General features: G+C 35.3%; 1 protein-coding gene across 3 annotated transcripts in view; it reads left to right on the top strand.

The window, feature by feature from the left end:
- The first annotated feature begins 4,051 nt into the window (after window positions 1-4,051).
- The window catches only part of LOC148947271 (serine palmitoyltransferase 1-like), a 79,216-nt gene continuing 60,795 nt past the window's right edge, over window positions 4,052-22,472 (top strand). The window contains exons 1-3 of one of the 3 annotated variants that reach the window (XM_089096971.1): window positions 4,052-4,177; window positions 16,873-16,950; window positions 20,234-20,606. In XM_089096971.1, the coding sequence (XP_088953097.1) occupies window positions 16,924-16,950; window positions 20,234-20,606 (400 nt within the window). In that variant the 5' untranslated portion in view covers window positions 4,052-4,177; window positions 16,873-16,923. Of the gene's footprint in view, window positions 4,193-4,587; window positions 4,701-16,872; window positions 16,951-20,233; window positions 20,607-22,472 lie in introns of those variants that run through there. The other 2 variants (XM_089096970.1, XM_089096972.1) reach the window with 2 other exon arrangements.

Below are 22,472 nucleotides of genomic sequence, written 5' to 3'. Positions count from 1 at the left end.
GTTCAGCAGCGGTGAATACACAAGCTCAGAAACGCTCATCTCATTATAAATTCAATTTAAAGCAATAATTTAGACCAACACAGACCGATCACACGTAATGGTCAGGCGACGAGTGCTGAATGATATTAAATTAAGTTCATAAGAAATAAACTTGCCACCCAGGTTTGTTTATAATCCAGGAGAAAGCTGTTTTTTCGTCTGCATTGATACAATCCTTTGCAATATGTTTGAACCCAAAACAGGTCTTTTCACCACGAACTCTGAATGAATACTGTATGTCCTTGCACAGAGCCTTTAGCAGCTTAATGCTATCTTTTTTAGCAGCTTAATGCTGTCTTTTTTCTCACAGACAGTTTTCGATGAGGCTCTATTACTTTCCTTATTTTTACTTTAGGAGTTTCAGTCTTTAAAAATATTCATCCCTGTCTCCCACATCATTCGCCCAGAAGCCAATTCTCAGTAGCCTTCGAGTCATTTTTATTTTTTTACTTTTTCAAATTCTGCCAGCCATTTAATTGCTTCCCTCCCTCCATTGATGTCAGGGGTCACCAGACTGAAAGCAATGTTTATGCTTTCTGTAAGTCTTTTTGCCTCCCAGTCCAACTTCTCTGCTTTTCACGTGGGTAAGAAAGGAGATTTTTAAAGTTTTTGGTTAGCTTTTGATTATAAATGAACAAACTTTTTCTTATTATTATCGATCAAGCTTTTCTTTCTGTTAAAATACAACGATACTGAACCTTATTGTTCGATGGTCGAAAAATGAGGGGAAATCACTCACACATCATTGTCAAAACCCATCTATCATACTGGAAAGAAAATTTTCTTAAACTAATGCTTTATTTATAATTTTGGGCATTGAGTCTTGATTGCACCAGGTGAGGTTATCCTCAGCCAAAAAGACATTTATGTCAGACCTTCCCTATAACGTGTGATGCGCATTGGTATCGCATGATAATATTATGGGGATTTTTTTTTTCATGTCTACAGAATTCCACTAGATCCGTTTCTTTCAATATGCGGTCCTATTTCATCGTGAGGTACACTGGCCGAGCTTAACACAACACATTCAAAACCGGTTATATTCCCAACCTTTATAGTTACAACATCAATAGAAGAGTAATGACTTGATTTAAAAGTGCATAATTTCTTGGAATAATTAAAACACGCTCTAGGATGTGTTTCACCTCATGGAGTTCCTCTCCTTTGGTCCTCCCAAAACTTGCTTCTCAAAATTCCTAAGGCTCCTACAAAACATTATAAATGACTAGATTCATGCGATCAGCCCCATAATATTATATGAAGCCACTTGGGAATGATTCCAATTGATTCGCCAGAATTCTATCCGTTTTGACGTGTTTCTTTCTTGTACAACGATTTGCCAAGCATCCTCTCATCCTAGGAGAGATTCAAAAGTTCCGCTTCTCACCTCATTCCTCCAGTTGTATGTCAATGGCCCCCAGATCTCCTTTGACCTAATACCTAGTTATATTTATCTTCTCCCGTCTAATGAACTCAGTGCAGGCCACACTTAGGCCTAATAGAATTTCCAGCATATTGGATAAGGAGTCCCCCACAGAGAATTTGTTGTAGGAGGAGTATCTACTGGCTTCTGAGCCAGATATCCCAACCCAGCTCTATGTACACTCACCTTTCAAGCATTCACCAAGACTGCGTGTCACCATAATTAGGATTACTTTAGCAGCCACTTCAAAGTGTTTTTTTTTTACTTCGGGCAGCCTGAGCTTTCTCTTCTTTGTTTTCGCTGCTTTGATTTTTAGGGATATTTCCCCATCGGCAAGCCCAGTCATTTGAGCTCTCGGTTCCCTCTCTTGTGGGGTGTTTTAAGATATGTGCTACCTATAACCTTTTATCCCTTTTATGGACGATATTTACTTGGCAGTGTCAAGTTGTCCATCATTGTCTTCCCCCTCGTCTGGGAGCCATACCCATAACCTTCAGACCAACCAGGGCAACAATCATCCTTCAAAAATAGAAGAAACTCAACAAGTCTTCACCAGCCGTAAGTGGCAAGTGGTACTTGATCCTGGAATTGTTATTAACAAGAGGAGTATTTTCTCGCAACACTTCATATGCCCAGAGGAATTGCTCCCGGACATGTTTTTGGATACCCTTACTACTCTTGGGTCTCTTTAACCCCATACCCAAGGAGGTTAGTTCTTCCGCAGGCGTTGACCTAGATGTACTATAATTAAACAGTAAATCAAAATCCACGCTAATGGCCTTCGAGGACGGAGGGCTTATGAGTTCAACATTATTCATTGACTTGCGATGTTCTGCTTACCTTAAGTATTTTCCCCCGTTCAATTTATAGCACGGAGTTCCTTACTGAGCACCACCAGGACAAATTCAGGCGTTGGTTTTTTGTGGAGCCTCCCCTCTGGTTTGCCAGCCATCACTTATTCGTAGCGTTCAAATTTTTTTTCCAAATGATAAGGCTAGAAAAGGCTTGGACTCCTATGTTGTCTGGTGGGCACGCACACAACCATGTTCTGCCTTCTGTATCCTTTCCCTCAACTTCTTATCTGATCCATAAATACCCGCTTCCACTTTATGTAACATAACTTAAATCCAGTCCGTCCAATATTGGCATTGTATTCCACAAAATATCCCACCTCATAGTCAAACATTGGGCAGGATGGTCAAGAGTTTACGCCCCGTATCTGAAGACAAGTATTAACAAGGCCTTTTAACTTAAGTAGCACCATGTAGAGATTGTAACCTCAACCCCAAAATTTGACAAGGAATCTTTAATATCTGTCGGGTCTGTCCACTATTAATACTTTACAACGAGCCAAATTACAACATATTTTTACAAGAAGTATTTCTAAATTTTCTCTTCAAAATTCACCTAAATCCTCAGCATCCGAAATCTAAGCTTCCTTTAAAGTCTGAGGTTGTTTTGTCACAGAAAAGTAATTTTCAATTGTGCTCCTACAATAAATACCATCCTTGTGCTTAATGCAGCTAAATGTAATTAATTTCAGTTGATTTTCAGCACTAAAGGCCAATGAAGATAATTTTCCGTCTAAAACCATTTGCATTCAGCATACCTTAATTTAATTGATTGTGGTTGGTTTTCGTCATGTCCATTGGAAGCTAATAAAGACCGTTATCTTTGAAATTGAACGGTTTCCCTTGGCCATCAGTGTAAAAACAAATTGTAATCTGTTATAATAAGCTGTATTGAAAATGGGGCAAGTTACGCGTCTTATCTTTGAGGTGAGAATATGCCCTATACTTACAGTTTGAGAGAAACAAGAAATATTTATTTAAAAATGGGCAACCGGTACTGGTGCATTACATATAACACAGCGCTATAGACTGTAAAAGGAAATACAAATGGAAACCCGTCAAACGGGTATTTGCAAGAGATACTGGATTGCAAAGCATGATTTCTTATCGCGTTTACAATATTTAAACTGTAGTTTTTTGGGGTTTAGGGGGGGAGGTACCTAGGTTAGATTTGGTTACGTATTAAATATATTCTATGTTTTATCCCCCCCCCCTGAATGTAAAATATATAGCCCAAATTTGTTTCTAAACTATTATACTTTCATCCTGTTTTATTGTATTTCATTAGCATTAACCAAGCTTGACTTCTTTCGTGCGTTATATATAATGCACCAGTACCGGGCACTCATTTAAATCCTACCCATGGAGAATCTAAATCATTACTGATTTTTATACGCTATTGTATCAAAAGTTGGAGTCTAGCATGGGCGCCCATATGGGGGGGGGGGCAGGGGGGCTCTTGCCCCCCCCCCTGGCTGAATGATGCTGCCTTATTTTTATATTTTTGTTCTGAGATTTCTATTATATAGCATTAAAAGTGCCAATTAGACAAATTTTGCCCCCCCCCCCTGGAATTCAGCTTATGGGCGCCCATGGAGTCTTGTGACATGGTTTCATGCTTAACTAATTCCTTGCTACGCAATCATCACAGAGTTAATTCTGAATAGCATTTCTAGATAGCAGCACAAAAGAGCGGATATTTTGAATTTTTGAAAATGCGAAAAACTGAGTGGTCCTGTAGTGACACAGTCAGTTTGACCTTAACTTAGTAATACGGAACCCAGTGATCGAACTTTGCTGTAAAAACACATTGCAGGGACCTTAGCCAAGAAGCGCTGCTAATCCAACAACTTTTACTGAAGTGCTAGGTAGAATCAAGGTATTATTGTCTCTATTGTTAGCTTTCATTGAGTTGATAATTGTAGTGTGTAAATGTATGACAATTCCACTACATGACGAGACATGTTAAGAAAACAATTCTTACTTCATAGTATGCAAAATAATCCTAGTTAATATATTTTCCAGCAGGAGAACCTTTATCTTCATTTCTTTCACTGTAGGCTATTTCCAGTTTTTCAATCACATTTTTCAATATTCATGTCTATTTACCAAGTCTTGAAAATTATGTATGAAAATCACCCAAGAGCCATCTAGGTAATCTAATCTGACTTAACTGACCCTAATTTTTACATTTGTATATTAATATCTTTTGGGTAGATGGCAGTGATGGTGTTTGACTTTCATATATTGACTGTATGAAAACAGATAAATGCAGTCAAATCTATGTTTATTTTTCACAATTTTGTTAACAAAAAATTTACAACACTAAAAGAAGTGATGATAGAGGTTCTCCTGCTGAAAAATATGTTAACTTTGCATATTATGAAGTAAGAATTCTTTTCTTAACATGTACCCTTATGCAGTGAAATGGTCCTACCTTTCCACCATTTGTAGACTTACCCAAATTTTTTATGTAGATAGGCCTACTCTTAGTGAGGGGGGGGGGGAGGGTGTCAATTTCCTCAAAATAACTTGGGTTTTTGCCCATATGAGAATTCAAGAAAGCAATACATCAAAATCTTGAGACTTACTTGTCAGGAGGCTTCTCTATTGTAGATATAATTCAGTTTACTGTTTTACTACTACTACTACTACCAACTCACTGCAGCACCAAGCCACCCAAGGCCAACACAGCTATGCATGCTCCTCCTCCATCCCAATCTAATTTTAGCCTCCCTTTTTACATCTGCCCACAAAGTTCCCATTTCCTTTAAATCTTTCTTTATGACATCCTCCCACCTCAGACAAGGACAACCTGCTTTCCATTTAGCCCTAGATGGTTGGCCAAAAAGGACACTCTTTGGTAATCTGTCATCCTTTATCTGCACAATGTGCCCTATCCACCTCAAACTTTCTTTCATTATAGCCTTAGAAGCAGTATTGAACCACATTTTTTGTATAGCATATTATTTGAAATACAGTCAGTCAGCCAGGTATCCAGAACAATCCTTAAGCTAGTGTTGGGCAATATTCAATATCGATATTGATATATCAATATATCAGAGCAAATATTGATATCAAATATTGAAACAAAAATATCAATATTGAAAACAATATTTGAACATATTTGACTATTTTCGGCCTTTTCTGCTACAGGTAAACATCCTGCAGAAAAAGAACAATGAGAAGAAGAAGAAGAATGAGAAGGCGAGAAGAAGAACAATGATGTATTTAATCCATTGACTCATACATGCTGATACACAGCTTACTTACCTGTATCCATAAGTTGGTATAGCCTGTTCTCAAACTCAAAATACGTTTAGTCAGGAGGACTTCCAAATGTTGCTGAGAACTTCCAAAAGGTCTTGGCTGTATTAATGCCTTCTAAGCTGATAGGCCTTGCTCATATAAAAGAGAATTGACTTTTTATGCTGATTCCAAGTATATAGGATTCATTCAGTTTAATGTTCCTATCAAAAGATACAAGCCTGAGAAATTTCCATGATTCTTGGGAAAGGGGAGAAACCCCCCAAAAAGTCAAAGAATCTTAAAGAAAACCAAACCATCAGATTCAGCATATCATGGAACCCTACTGTAAAGATTTTAACCTCCTGTCTGCATAAATGTAGAATTTTGTATTTTTTGTCAGAATAAAAATCACGGATGCATGTTTATTTATTCCTCTTTTTTTTGCCAGTGTGATCGCATCAAATCAAAGGCCCATGAATGTTGGGAAAGTGCTCGTTCGAAAGAAAATAACAGTTCTAGTTCCCTTTTAAAGTGACCCGAGATATTGGAGAGCCACTAGCCCCCCTCCCACGCCCTTTTTTCCCTGAAAACACCAGATCCCAATTTTGAGATATTCATTTAGTTCACCATAGTTGAAAGATCAAAAAAATGTTCCTCCAGTGATAACCTGACTCCCCACAACCTGAGGAAAGGGCTTTAAGCTATGAATTTGCCTATTGTTTACATATAGTATTTTTTATTTGTAAGTAAACAGGCCTTTTTAGGGGAGGGGGTATTTTCTGTGGGGGGTATTTTCCACAGGTAGAATTTCCCATGGGCAGGGAAGTTTCTGGGGATGAACTATCAAAAGGGAATTTTACACTGGAGAATTTGTCATAACTCCTTTGAGATCCCAATTTACACTGGAGAATTTGTCATAACTCCTTTACAAAATTTGTCATAATGTTTCTCTGCCGATTAAATTTTTGATGTAGAGATGTTCTGATGAAATTGTCATGATCCCCCCATGGTACTCGGGGAAGGGCGATAAGTTATGAATTTTGTTTGTTGTTTACATATAGTTTCTGTTATTTGGAAGTAAACAAACGTTTTTAGGGAGGGAAATTTTCCGCAAGGGGATTCTCCACGGGAGAATTTTCCATGGGCGGGAAGTTTCCGAAGATGAACTTACAAGGAGAAATATTACATGGGAGAATTTGCCAGAACTTCTATATCAAATTTATTTTACTTTCTCTTTGCCAATTCAATTTAACATCTAGAGATGTTCTGGGGATATTGTCCAGGGTAAATTTTCAGAGAGGTTAAAATTGCCTGGGAGATTTTTTTGTGAGAGGGAGGGAGTTCTCACGGGGGAAATTGTCCATGGGAAAGTTTTCAGTGGGAGTAATTCTTTGTGGAGGAATTTTCTGCTGGAGATATTCTCTATGTGGAAATTTTTTGCGGGAGAAATTCTTCATCAGAGGATTTTCCATGGAAGAAACTTTCCATTCAGAGGATGGAATTTCAATGAAAAATTTCCTGTTGAAGGGGCTTTTCGGCATGATTTGAAAAAGATCAAAAATTAAATGAAAGACAAGTCTTTTTTTTTCAAATGAAAATAGGCTTAAGAGATTTCAATGGAAACTAGGGAGAAATATTGAAACTTAAAACAAAAAGAAATCCTACCGTATGTGAGGGGAGTTACCCCCTCCTTTAAAGAGTTCCAATTATTTAAAAACAACTCCTGAAACACAAGGGCTACTTAATTAGAATAAGAAGTTTGTTTTTAAAATACTAGAAAAAACGTATATGAAGGGCATCCCTCTCATATACTGAATAATTTCTGTTCTTTTTAAGTTGTAATGCTGAACCTTACTTTCAGTTGAAAAAACATGTTTTCTTTTTTTTTTATTTAATCACGGAAAGGTAGAACAAATGCTCAGGGAAAAAAACATTGACATGTTGCTGAGTTTGAATAGCCAAACGTAGCCAGTAGGTCATCTTTCTTTATCCTGAGTCCGAGTAATTTCAAATCTAGATTCCTATGACATTCACTCTTGTAATCGAAGTTTGTTTTTATTGACTGATTTTCAATTATTCAAAGTTTAAAAAAATTGTGCAAAATACCCTTTTATTATAATTTTTGGTACTTTTCTATCAGCCAGTACACACTCGAGAATTTGGATCTACAGGTATGGGGTAGAAACAACTGCTAGGCCTATGCTTGGGAAATAGATAGGATATATATAATTTGGGCTGTATATTTGCACACTATTGGGGTGGTGGGGTGGGGGTTAAGTATAGCGGGGCTGCATGCAATAAGTAACCTAAATAAACCAAAATACCAACTAAATATTTATTAAAACATAGCTACACTGTAGTTTTCCACTGAGTTGAAGCTAATTGTCTCCTTATACAAACAGCAATAAACCAGTTGTTGTATGATTTTATAGATTCAGATTCTCGAGTGTGTAGTGGCTAACAGGTAAGTACCCAATTTTTTTTTAAACTTTGGCAAAGCCAAGAGTTAATCTGAATAAAAACTGATCAGAAATATCGAAATCGATATATCGATTATCAAATATCGATATTTCGATATATTGTTTGATCAAATTATTGACCAACACTACCTTAAGTAATTTCTCTGGAAAACATCTAGCAAATCTTTATCTGCTTTTCTGAGCGCCCATGCTTCAGAGCTATATTTGACCACTGTCATCACTGTAGCTTCTAATATTCTAATCTTGGTTGGAGACTTATCTTCCTATCCTTCCAAACTTTTTTCTAATCTAAAAGGCAAACACACCACTTGATGTACCTTTTATTGCTCTTCCCATACATACTAGTCACTATCCTTACAGAATCTAGTTATATTTCTTGAAGGGACCTTTAAAGCAATAACTTGTCTCTTAATTTAGGAAATATATACTAGATTCCATAACTGAGATAGGGACAAGCTGAACACACTACTCAATGCCTTTTGTCATTGTCTTTCAAAATATAATAATCACTTCAGTTGCACATTGATTCCCCTTCCCTTATAATCATATAATTAGCTTAGTTTTGTAAAAGACTAAAAAAGAAATAGTTAGAGTAAGTATCTGGACAGTACCTAATCTTGGACAGATACCCAGATCAAAAAGTTTCAGGCAATAGCCACCATTTTTAAGCCTCTTTTAACCACACAGAAATCCTATATAAAAATTCCATAAATCTTGTTGAGAGGTTGAAAAATCAAAGTACAACAGAAAAAAATATCTTATCTAGTTTTCATGCAGTTCTTATGTACACTTCATGCGATGTCCGTAAATGTGAGCAGGCCTTACTAAGAAAATTAGAGGAAAATTCAGCTTGGTCAGATTACCAAACTTTGGAAATTGATACAATAATGACCATGCTCATCTTTGCAACGAGTTCTCCTTGTATTTTAAGTTCAAAAAAAAAAATTCCTTCAAATCATGGGCCTATTCATCAGCACTGTTTTATCTCCTTATTTGGCAAATTTTTACATGGATTTCATAGAACAGTCTGCTTTGAATAGTTTCCTCTTAAAACACTATCTGGTTTCGTTTCGTTGATGATATCTTTTCTGTTTGGGAACATGGACAAGACTCTCTAAGAGATTTTTTGGCACATTTGAACTCTTTTGATTCGAATCTCCAGTTCACAAAGGCTCGAAGATTCAGGTAAGCTGCCTTTCTTGGATGTTTTGATTATAAAAACTGCTCCTAGCTTTGAATTTTCTATATACAGAAGGCCGACCCATAATGATCGATATCTACATTTCTCTTCATTTCACCCTTCTTCTGTGAAAATAGGGGTAATAATTTCTTTAGTCGACAGAGTTTTAAAAATTGGTTCTCATAATTGTATAAGTTCTGAATTAAACTGTATCAAAGATATTTTATTCTGCAATAGTTACCCAATAAAACTTATTGAAAATATCATAGATGGACAATTGAAAAAGATGAAACAAGAAGATAGGGAGCCTGTCCCCCATGATTCAGTTACCCCAGCAATTGAGAAAAAAACTTTCATTACTTTACCATACATCCTCATACATCCTCCATACATCATTTTTTCAACTCAGGAAAAGATAAAACTGACTCTGTATTAGGTAGTGGTGTCTACAGAATCCCATGTTCATGTGGGAAATTTTACATTGGTAGGACCCATCAACAACTAGGTGAACATTTGCATGAACACAAAATTTCAATAGATAAGTCCCTGAGATTTGAAAATAAAAATGACGACTTTGATTCGGCATTGGCCCTGCATATATTGGAAAATCCGACACATCTGGTTGTTTTTGATGAGGCAACCTTAATATTTTCTGTAAATGGCCTACCACAATCTTTTAAAGAGGTAATTGAGATAAAAATACATAAACCAAAATTTAGCAATAAATAGAGATACTGGAGATATTTCATTAAGCCCAATTTATAAAAGCTTAATTTTGAAGGACTCAATAAATATTTTCGCCCGATCTAACCTGAGAGAACCTGTTTGCACATCAAATGAAGACTGAATTTGTAGACCAGCTAAAGCTATAGCAAAACATAGGATTATTGCTCAATCATCTTGGTAAATTTCTTTTTCATTGATTCCAACCTGTTTCTTATTTAGTTTTTGTTCTGTTGTTGTCAAGCAAACTTTGAAAGGTTCAATTTTCATTGTTTTTTTTTTCTTTCTTTTTTTTTTAGCACTGAGGACGACTTGGCAGAGGTCCTTGTCAAAATATTTGCTTTTTTCTTTGTCTTCATGGTTGGCCACTGGCTAATAAAATCCTCGTTTTTTCACCTTTTTTTTAATTTTATTTTTCATTTTATTATTTTCTTTCCTCTCTGAAATTCATTTGTCTATACATACACAACAGGCTACTAATCTTGGACATTTTGTACATAGGGTGAACTAATTTGGATTAGCTGACCACAATCATAGAGAACTTCTGGTTTTACAACATTTGTTTTTAGACAAAAGTTATTCATACAGCCTAGCTCATTCAAATCCAATTAAGTACACTCTGTTTCATTGACTCTGTCTCGATTAAAAAATATTGTTTTGACTAAAATCCTATGTCCAAGATTAGACAGCATTTCTATGATTCAGCTCAAGCTTTAAATGTTTGACCATGATTATGCCCTACTATTATCTATTAATGTAGGCCTATTTGAAGTAGTGAGTGTTGTATATGGTTAAAGTATCCTGTCTGATTGTTTACTTATTTAAGAAGATTTTGACAAATTGAATGATACAAAAATCCTCTTTCTAGTGGTTTTAATACAAATTTTACAGTGATTTAATTGTTGAAGGGCTGATTAGCTGTTGAACTACCGGGTGTCTTACCCTACACAACAAAATACTTTTTTTATAACATGCAGCATGTTTTTGTTAACCACATTATCATGCTAACCTTCATTGTTGTCTATATTAATTAATAATTTTTAAATATCCTAATATATAACAGATCTGATTTTTTTTTTACAATCAGATATAGGTTTAATGGTTTTCACCAGTCAGAAAACCTGTTCACAAAGAAAGCAAAATATTATCATATAATATCCAAAATGGCAGTACTAAAATATATTAATTGTTAAGCTTATTGAACTTGATTGTTGTTAATCAATGCCTGTTGTACATGCAGCATGAAAAGACTTGATTTATATTTGTTTGGTATGTTTTTAACTCCTTTTCTTAACCAATTTCTTATGCCAAAAATACGGAATTAGGTGTCACTTTAGGGTCTATTAAGGGGCTATAAATTGGATTTGTAAGTGAAATAACTTCTATATTTAGAAAGATCATAAAAATGATCTTTGTGGTCATTCCTGACCACGTTTAATTCCTGATTGAGGTTCCCTCCATTCTGAAATTTTAATTGAAGCAACTTCATGTCCTGAAATGTTAAAATAGATAAGCTCAGAAAAAAAGGAATATTTTGCACTAAGAATTAATTGAACTACTTTTGTTTCAAAAACCATACTGTCCTTGATAAGCTCCCATTAGTCACCCCAAGCCAAATTTAAAATATACTCTTCCATCTCCCTGATCAATATTCATTCTAAGTTTCAACTGGTCCCTTAAGCTGTTAATTTTAGTCCCTGAGATGCTGATCATTTTTATGATCATAAAAATGATTATGTAGTCCTTACAACCTTGTCCTTACACAGTTATGGAATGTTGTAAATATGTATTCTTAATCTAGCTTAATAGTAGCCTACTCTATTCAAAACCTAATATTAATTTAGGGTATCAGTCAGCATGTATCCTTAAGGAAACATGCTAACAAAATAAAAGTAGTACTGTTAGATTCCTTGTTTTATTCTCTTTCCAAATATCTGGTTGCTTTTGTGACAATACCCCCCCCCCCCCCTGATTTTCCCAGGTTCTTACTTTAAATTTATTAGATTATCATGCTTTGTTTCATTGCTATCCACATTTTAAAATCATTTCAAATATTATTTCAGTAAATAATGCACTCAATCACAGACAAAGATAGATTCTAGAGAGTGAGGATACGCACTGGAATCTCCAAGCCTAGACAAGCCACTTAATGGGATGCATCAAGAGATGAAAAACACCAATGAAATATATTATTAGAAATATGGGACCACCAGGGGGTTTGGTGCATTTTCAAAAAAGCAACCGTGGTATCTGGAAAAAGCATAAAATGGGGAATCTAATGGTTCTACTCTTTTTTTTTGAACTTTTTTTTTTATTTAGTTTTATCACTTTGGGTAATGCTTAAGGACTAGGGACCGTTATAGAGAACCACTAAAAAACCATAAAAAAACACTTTAAATCAACAATAAATAATTATTTATCTTATTCCTGAAAGTGCATTGTTACCCTCCTACACTGACAGATAAATATGTTTTCCCCTATACTATTACTACTATATTTCACAATTCATAACAGTTGCAATGCTGGTTGATAATTGTAATGCCTAAATATTATATGCAGATAAATTCAGCATTATAACCATTCTGTACTATTCACTATATTATTACCATGGGCGTAGGCAGCATATTGTCTAGGGGGGGGGCAGTCGATAGTGTGATGGGGTTTTATCAACTGCTTTTTCCAAACCATCTGCTTTTTCAGCCATATTTAATGTAAATTTGAAGGTCTAGGGGGAGGGGCAGCTGCCCCCCCCCCCTCCGCCCCCTCCCTACGCCCATGATTATTACCACTATATTTCGCAATTCATAACAGTTGCAATGCCTGGTTGATAATTGTAATTCCGGAAAGATTAGATACAGATAAATCCAGCATTATAATCATTTAGTGTTATAAAATTTATTCAGTATTATAGGCATATATATAATAGGCTGTGTACTTATTCATCTAGAGGGGGCCAAGTGGAGTAATGGTTTCTTATGAATGATGATAAGTAAGTAGGCTTTTTGTGATTTCACATAATGGAATTTGTAATTTGTCTCATTTATGATAGAAAATCCTGAGTGAATGAGTGAATGAAAATCCAATTGAATGAGCCCTCTCCAAAGTTAATACAACCACCCCTTCCACAAAAACCTTAAAAGTTAACAATGGGAAACTTGCATAAGTTATTGCGCCTACCCTGGGGGCTGTGGGGGATTTGTCAACCCCTGAGTTATACTCTTTTCATAAAAACCTTATATTTTAACGATGGATAGTTGGCATAAATTACAGTCCTTGCCTTGGGGGCTGGGGGTTGGTCAACCCTGAAGGGAGTAGTTATTTGACGTTTGGACTATTTAGAATAAAATGGCTATCTCATAGTTTTAATCGGAACCATTCCGGGAAAGAAGGCATGTGGAGTAGTTGGCCCCTGATCACTTTTGAATCTAAAAAGGCCACTAGAACTTGTGATTTTCAATTGAATGAGCCACCTCCGAAGTTTATACAGCTCATACTGCGGGGCGTTGAGGAGGGACAGCCCCTTTCATATACGGAGTAATTTCTGTTTGTTTTAAGTTCTAATGTCGCTCCTTACTTTCAGTTTAACAAAACTTGTTTTTTTTTCTTTTAATTTCTGAACGTTATTGAATTAAAGCAGGTTCCGAAGATTGCTCACCATACATGAATAATTAAAACAAAATTTGCAGATTTATTTTGCTTTTTTTTAAACTAATAATAACCTTATAATAACCTAAGTAATTTTTGTTCTAGTTATTCAATACTCCCCCTCTATGGAAAATTCCAGATCTATTGTTTGATCTGATTGGGATATAAAGCAGAATGGGCTTGAATGCAATTGCAACATCACTGATGAATATAGGCCTGCTATTTGTAGGCAACATGGCAAACATTGTTGCATCAAATTGAAATAACAGACCAGTAAAACTTACTGGTAACCTACTGGAGTACTAAAGACCATTTAATTAGAATGATAAGCTCTTTTAGAAGTTCTAAAAAAACTTTAGCGTAAAGAGCGATGTATTAAGGAGGGGATGACCCCCCTCATATACGTAATAATTTCTGTGTGTCTTAAGTTTTAATGTTGCTCCTTACTTTCAGCTGCAAAAAATACTTTTTTTTTTTAATTTGATTAATTAAAAAACTTTTTCCACAAAGTAAGTTTTTTAAAGAAAAGTAAAGAACTCTATTAAACAAAAAATGAGCAAAAATAAAATAAAATCATCTACCATGCGTGAAACTACCACAAATCAGCATCGATAAATAAATGAAACCTAAAACAAACAGAAATTACAATAAATAACCGAGTCAAACTCTAAACGAGCAGAAATTACATAAGTTGGGCTCAAAACCCCTATACCTCCCTAAGGCCAGAACAAAATTTGCACTTTACTGAAAAAATATATATGTTTTTACTTTATAACTTTAATAAATTAAATAATATTAACATTTTGATTACTAAATATCAGTATGTATATTAAACTGACAATGCACATTCATTTGTATTTTTTTCAGTAAAGTAAAGTTTTTCAGTTCAGTATTAAAACCTTATATGCCCCCAGGGCATAACTTAAAACCCTTGCCCTGAGGGTTGTGGGGGAGTGTCCTCCTGAAAAACATATTTTTCTATCTGGAAATCAACTACGCGGAACAAAATGGCTATCTCAAAATTTTGATTGGATGTGTTTGGAGGAATGATGGGCGTGGGGGGGGGGGGCTAGTTGCCCTTTAATCAATTTCGACTATTGAAAACGGCACAAGCCACTCCAATTTCCAATCGAATGAGCCCTTTCCGAAGTTTCTACGACAACTCCTTCGATACAAAGTGCCCTGGTCTAAAACCAAGAAAAAAAAATACATTGTACCAACGTCGTTCTTTATTTAGGCAGTGCAATCGCGCTGCCTATGATTTCTGATCTTTTTTGTAAATAATGCTGGGAAATCCGGCTCACCCTTTACGGAAAATTCCCTTCTCCCATGAACAATTTTTCCATTGAAACATCCTCCCACGTAACCTTTTCCCCCTACACCGGAAAAATACCCCTTGAAAATGTCTATATTCTTCCCAATAACCAATACTATACAATATAATGGGCAAAGTTCATAACTTGCAGCCGTTCCCCCGGGGACTGTGGAGGGTTAAATCATCCTCATAGACATAGTTATTACACTTTTCGTCTATGCTGAAAAAATGGCTATCTAAAAATTTTTATTGGCTGACTTTGGGGGAAAATGAGCGTGGGAGAGGGGCTAGCTGCCCTCTAATATTTTTTGGTCACTTAAAAAGGGCATTATAACATTTGATTTCCGATCAAATGAGCCCTCTCCCGATCTTCTACGATGGTTCAACGCGATCACCCCTGGGAAAAAACAAACAAATAAACACGCATCTGTGATCTTTCTTATGGCAAAAAAGGGAAAATTCCACATTTTTGTCCATAGTAGCTTGAAAACTCTATAGTACGGTTCCCTGGTATGCTGATTCTAATGGTGTGATTTTCATTAAGATTGCTTGATGTTTTCGCCCCCCCTTTTTCTAAAGATTGTCAAATTTTCTCAGGCTCGTAACTTTTGATGGGTGCCATCAAATTTGATGAATTTTACATATTTGAATAAGCGTCAAAATTCGATTCTTTTGATGTATCTATTGATATCAGGACTCTGTTTCTTAGAGTTTCGGTTACTATTGAGCAACATTACTCCTTACTTACAGTTTGTTGCCACAAACTGTTTGATTGCGACTATAGTGATTATTTTATTTAGCAAGAACATTGCTTAAAGAGCATATTCTCAGGCAAAAGGGAAAAATGTAGATCAGAACTGCTGATTTGCTGGCAAATAATATAGCATATCTCCAGTATTCAATGCCCTCATTGAAATCAAATGCAAGGTGCATCATTAGAAATAGAGCAAGGACATACTAGTCAAGCCTAGGAAATCTCCCCTTTATACAAGGGATCACCTAGTTGTACATTATTATTTGAAATCAGATCCTTTACTTCTAAAGCTCTTTTGTTTTTAGCTTGGGCCTCCACTATTGCTTCATCATTCTTAGCACCAAAAGTTACACTTAGTTAAAAGAGTAGACTGACTGTTGCGCAAACATAACATGTTTATTGTTTTGAAAATTGATGTCACATGCATGATTTGGGTTCTAAAATATTGTAAAGCCCTGGTATTGACAGCATAACAGCTCATCATCTCCAAAATGCCAGTTTTTTATTGATTGAACATCTCACACTTCTATATCTGATGAGTGTTGACACAGGTCAAGTGCCTTACCTTTTTGTTTCAGGGGTAATTATGAATATCCTGAAAAAAAGAACAAATGCTAATTTGTGCTGCTGTTATCACACTATTACAGTTTCTAGAGTCCCGAGGAAGATTCTAGAAAGCTTGATTCTTCCTGAATTAATAAGTTAATGTGTTTGAGACTATATACAATTTGGTTTCTGTAAACATTTGAATTGTGCGTTTTGCTCACCACCTTTCAAAGTTTATTCTTTATAAAGCTAAGGCTTCAGATATATTTTGTAGATATTTAGTCAGTGTAGATATTTTGGCAGATTTTGATCCAGTCGTTCATTTGAAAGTATTTTTGACCCTTTAATTTTTTTTGTGCAATGCCCCATGTTGTTGCCCAACTATCTTACTGGTATAGTTACAGTTACGTAAGATTTAAGCTCAATAAGTGTGTTCTAAGTAGGCCTATATGCCTGATTCAAGGATTGAGACAGGTTACAATCTTGAGTCCTGTAATATTTAACGTGTTGACAACGTGTTGCTATTACAATATCAATAAGCCAATTTAAGGCTTAGTTTCTTTTTGCTTCAAGTCAGTCCTCAGATTGGACTTTGCTTTTTTTTATTTTAGTTTATTTTTTTTTATTTAATTTTTGGAATTTGATTTATTGAAGTATATTTTTTCAGACCCCTTCAAGAAGCAAAATCTGTAAGTGATCTGCAGTCAGGTGCTACAAAATGAACATATTCTTTTTGTTTCAACAGGTATTTTTGTCAAATTTCTATAGTGGGGAAATGTTTTTTTGCTATTTAACATTTTTTTTCTTATGAAACTAACTCATTAATTCAATACACTTCTGTTTTAATATTTAAGTTCTGTATTCTTATTATGGTAGTGTTTTTTTTTTATTTTGAAGAAAAAAAGGGTTTATTCATTAACAATAAATATAAAAAAACCTGAAGCAAAGCTTGTTTAGGTAAATAATCACACTATTGGCCTATATATAAATTAACTTATGAAAGGTAATGACAACAAAACACCAAAATTAAAACAAGGACCGACTAAAAAATCAAATAAAAAACCAATTGGTACCTCTCATCATAAATCTATCAAACCAAAAAAATAAAACAATTTAATTTATTTAATAAATAAAAAAGCTAGAGAAATCATGACCCCGCCTTCTCATATACCCTAAAACAATGGTCTTTCATCAAACCTCAGAACTTGCTTAGGTTTGTTTCCTGTACAGTATTATGTGGCGAAGTTAGACATAACAAATCTTATGTGGCAAATTCAGACAGAAAAAATAGCAACAATTTTTAATTCGGTAGAAACAAAGTAAAATCAATAGAAACAAAGTATAGACAATCAATAGACAGTAGAAACAAAGTACGGTATGAGTTTTCTCTTTTGTAAAAATACACATTATATGTAGACCTCTGACTCTTGATGTTCTTTATTCTGATCGTAATTGGGTCTACACTGAGAAAACGGGAGTGAGGGGACGTTTGGGCAAGGGAAAACAATTTAAGCTGAATAAAAGGCAGTAAATATAAGTTTTGCAGCTTTAAAAGCACAATTTTCTAAGCTTTTGTCCTGCACTTAGTGGTAGTTTTTGAATAGAGCTAAAAAAATAAAATATTTCTGAAGGAAATAAAAACGCAGGGATAAAATAAAGTCAATAAAAGGTAGAGTTTACACACCGTTGGGTGAAAACTTGATTTTTTGTTCCCTTACATTAGGTCCTAGATATGGAGTCCATTAAATTTTTACTTCATCATTTCGGAAAAATATGATTTATCTAGAGAGGTCCCAAAATTTCACTAGCCCAAGGCCCTGGAAGGTCTTAGTTTGGCCTAGGCTATGATAGCAGTTTAATATGATTTTTTTTTATCACTGGTTATGATGGTTAAACCTTAAAATGACTAAAAATTTTGAAAATATACTTTTAATTAACTATGCCTGGTAATGATCGTAATACTTTTTGTGTCATTGGCTGCTCATTTGTGGTATTTCATGCCTAGCTGTCTTTACTCTTAATTGCCGCTTCTGAGCAGGAAGAAAAAAGAAAAAGGACGGTTTGATCGATCTTGAACATGAGATTCTTGATTCTTTGCATCTGGTTTGATTTTCACGTTGATTTCAAGGACCTGTCTCTTTTTTTATATTGCATCAGCTAAAATAATCAAAACCCATTTCAAAGTGCCTCTTTTAATAGTTTAATTCAATTAACTTACATTCAAGGTATGTGACAGCTACTTGAATTAAATCTTGATGGTTAATGTGTATTTCTGTTGAATTGTTTTTATTTGAAGTTTGGCCCTCTTAATGGAGAGATGCACATTTAGAAGATTTGAAGTCGTTTATTTTCGGGCAACACAAAAATTAGGAAATTGCATCTATTTCAACCTCATTTGGAAAAATGGTTAGCAAAGTCAACAGCTCGATTTACACAGCTACCGTTGACAATGCCAGTGGCCACAGTAAAATCGGCACCACCCTTGCATAATCCACGTATTATCGGTATTATACTTGTGATCCACTCAATAGCTGGTAATTCTTTCTTAGAAGATGAACAAGGAGTCAAAATTTTGTCGGTATCTGAATCAACACTAATGAACATGGTAGCAGACACCATGCATATGGCTTTAACTGTTAATAGTGCAGCATCGAGGGCCTTTGAGTCATTGGAAGCAGGCAATACATGTAGGAGGAAATGCACTTTTATAGTGCATATAAATGCACCTCTAGGCGCACGAAGATGCGGATCTATAACGCATCGGTAAGCTCGGTCCTGCTCTATGCAGCAGAAACACGGCCCCTTAAGTTGACAACCCTCAATACGATAGACGTCTGCCAGAAGAAACAGCTCCGTCGGATTGAAGGACTTCGGTGGGATATTTTTTTAGCAACGCAAGGTTACTTACGCTCACCTCCCAAGTGCCGTTCTCCGTCCAGATAGTACAGCGCACTTTCAGGTGATTTGGACATCCTCCTACGTATGCCGACTACAACCCCAGCAAGAATAATCTATGATTTCGACCCAAAACCTCATGGCTAGTCCCGTCCGAGAGGCAGGCGCCGGACCAGATGGAAGGATAGTCTCAATAATTTCCTGGAGATGGCCAGCATTGCTGTTGACGAGGCCCCGATCTAAGCACCAAACCGGTCAGCCTGGAGGAGTAGAGTTACAACGCTCTCTACGCCGCCCACAACGTGGCAGGAGCCCTAAGTCAAAAGTAAGTCAAGTTTTTTTTGGAAGCTTCAGCTGCAGCAGCTGATATGACAGCACGTGCTTCTCCTTTTTAACAACTGCATCGTATATTCTCTTCTTTAGAGAATTAAGATCACTAAGCATTTCGTCGTTTCTCCATTAACAAATAACACCTTGGAATAGTTCCTTTATATGGTCAACTACCCTCTTCCTGAGCTCTTTAGAAGTTTGAAGTTGAGTAGCTTTGGCTTCTTCAGCTAAGTTTATAAGATTGGCAAACAGTTATTGTTCTTTTTTAATGGCATTGGTTACTTCAGGACCTGGAAGGGCCTTCAATTCTACACTTTTTTTGGCTGATTCTGGGCTGAGCTACTAATTCTTCTTTCGAAATGTTCTTGAGACGCTCCATATATTTTGTTTTTATTGTTTCATCATCGCTTAGTTTTAAACATCTACTGGCAACGGATTTACATTACTACAATCTACGCCACTAATTGTTTCTGTCAACGGGTGGTATATCTTCATAATTTTTACTACTTACACCATCGCTCCTGCTATTGTCAATCGGAGGAGCAATGTCAAGTTTAATACTTGGCTTCATTTGAATATCCTCCTTCGAGGCTTGAGTAGTAATACCCTTTTCTTCATTAGCTGGCTTGGGCTCATTTTCCTTATTCGGAATCTACAAACCATTTTTAGGTTTAACAGTAAAATTTCTGAAGAAAGGAGTTGCATTCAAAATTGTTGTAGGTATAGGCGTCCAAAACAATTTTTAAATTTTGTATAACTACCCAAGTTCTTCAAAATTAAGTGAATGAATATCCTATTTTTAGGTTCCTACCTATCACCTCTTTATTGAAGGAGTTCTATTTATTTGGGTGCTTTGGCTACTATTAAAGAAAAATTCAAACCCATCAGAAGAAAAGGCCTTAACAGAAAGTGAAAAAGAAGCTCTTATTGATGAATGGACACCTGAGCCAATTGTCCCCCAAGATTTCGTACCCGATCTAAACGTTATCAATACACCAGTTGTAGATGGCCGAATTGGGAAAGAGATCATAGTTAATTCTAAACAGTGTCTTAATCTTGCATCACACAATTATCTTGGACTCTCAGAAAGTAAAAAGGTCGATGGAGAAATTATACAAGGAATTAAACAGTATGGTGTTGGGTCTTGTGGTCCAAGAGGCTTCTATGGAACAACTGGTATTTATTTATTTTTATTATTTTTATTATTTATTATCATTTATTATGGATATATTATTTATTATTATTATTATATTATTATTATTATATTATTATTATATATTATTATTGTATATTATTATTGTTATTATTTATTATTATTATTATTATTATTATTATTATTACTATTTTTTACCTCCTCTTACAGTAACGTCGAGTAGATTAAACCAAAAGGCAAACGCGCGTGGGAGAAAGGGGGGATGGGCCCGGAGTCAGAAAGGTTACATGGAGCTACAGGAACTCATTATTTTGATTTTATTCACTAGCTCTCACAGCAGCTTTGAGCAATATAAATAAAAATAGGTATATTTACGAAAAAAAAGAAGGAAGTGGGCCCTAAGGTCCAAGACGTTGCCGTGGAACTGCTGTAAATTTTAGTTTCGTGTAGTGCGTCGCCTCTTCTATTAGCTTTGAGCAACATGAATATATAAGGACGCAACGTTTGGAAAAAAGAAGGAGGGGGAGGAGTGTTGTGGTATCTGTAGAACTATTATTTATTATTTTGGTCTATTTACCGCCTCTATCATTAGCATTGGTTGATATGAATAAGTAAAAGAGAACGTACGAGGAAGAATGGGGAAGGGGAGGGGGACTTGTGGGCCAGGAAGTTTCTGTGAGACTACTGGTATTTATTATTTTGGTTCTATTTGCCATCACAGTTCAGCTCTGAGTTTTGGTTTGCGACAAAAGAAAAAGAGAATAAAGTAATGTATCAGCACGATCTATTGGCATGCAATCTATAATCTAAATGGTAAGCGTTTCTTTATATTAATTTAATAAAAAACGAAGTTTTCCTGATGAAGGTGAAGAACGAATTTGAAACTTAAAAAAAAAGAAAAAATTACTGCTTCGCAGATTGTGCAACATATTCTTCAAAAACTGTTGCAAATAAAATAGCTCGTAACAGTTCTCTATATTTGTAGAATTCTGAAAAACTAGCGTTTATTGAACAATAAGTTTTCTTGAGTTTCTTCAAGAGTTAAAATCATGTAGTCAAATTTATTCATGGCTATCCAAAAGACTTGATTCATGGCTACCAAAAGACTTATGAGAGCTTTATGAATTATTCTTTTATTTTCATACAGGCCACTTGAGGATTTTTTTTGCTTCTAGTCCTGTTTTGATGGGTGTCCTTTGTGTTTTCAGTAAAGCACAAGTTTTTCAGAATTTAAAAAGATATAGGGATATATAACGAGCAAGTTTATTTGACACAGTTTTTTTTATATATGCTGTATTAACTGCGAAGTAGTTATAAGTTTCAACTTCGCTGTTTACTTGCATCAGAAAAACTGTTTTTCTTTTAAAATTGCTTTTTTTCTGTAGGAAGCGTCCTAAATAAATAAAAATGGCATCACTAGATTCTTTATTTTGCGCTCTTTCCAAATATCATGGCTGCTTTTTTAAGAACGAAACTCCCACCCCCTGATGGCCCCAGATATAGTCCGTGGATGTATACAAAACTAAAAGAAAACACTATAACAATAAAATTCTTATTGAATAATGTGTAGCATCTTTCTATTATTCAGATTATCATTTTTCCTTAGATAATTAACCACTGTTAAAATCATTTCATATTATATTTTCATCCATTATCGCAATCAGTTACAGGAGAAACTATATTTCATCGATTCGAGACTGCAGAAACTTGTTTTATCAAAGAACCCATGATGTGTAACTAGAATCAATTAACGGAAAAGTATATTATTAGGGTTATACTTGGGAGCATTAGTGGGGGGGAGTGCATTGTCAGAAAAGTGACGAAGACATTTGGAAAAAAAACGTAAAATGATTGCTTGTTCACCAGCCATGTCATTATCAGCTAATCAT

This window comes from Artemia sp. Qi Xiang Cuo, chromosome 11, assembly GCF_049724085.1.
Source record: "Artemia sp. Qi Xiang Cuo chromosome 11, ASM4972408v1, whole genome shotgun sequence".
Classification (NCBI taxonomy): domain Eukaryota; kingdom Metazoa; phylum Arthropoda; class Branchiopoda; order Anostraca; family Artemiidae; genus Artemia; species Artemia sp. Qi Xiang Cuo.
This window is presented reverse-complemented; position numbering and strand designations above follow the sequence as displayed.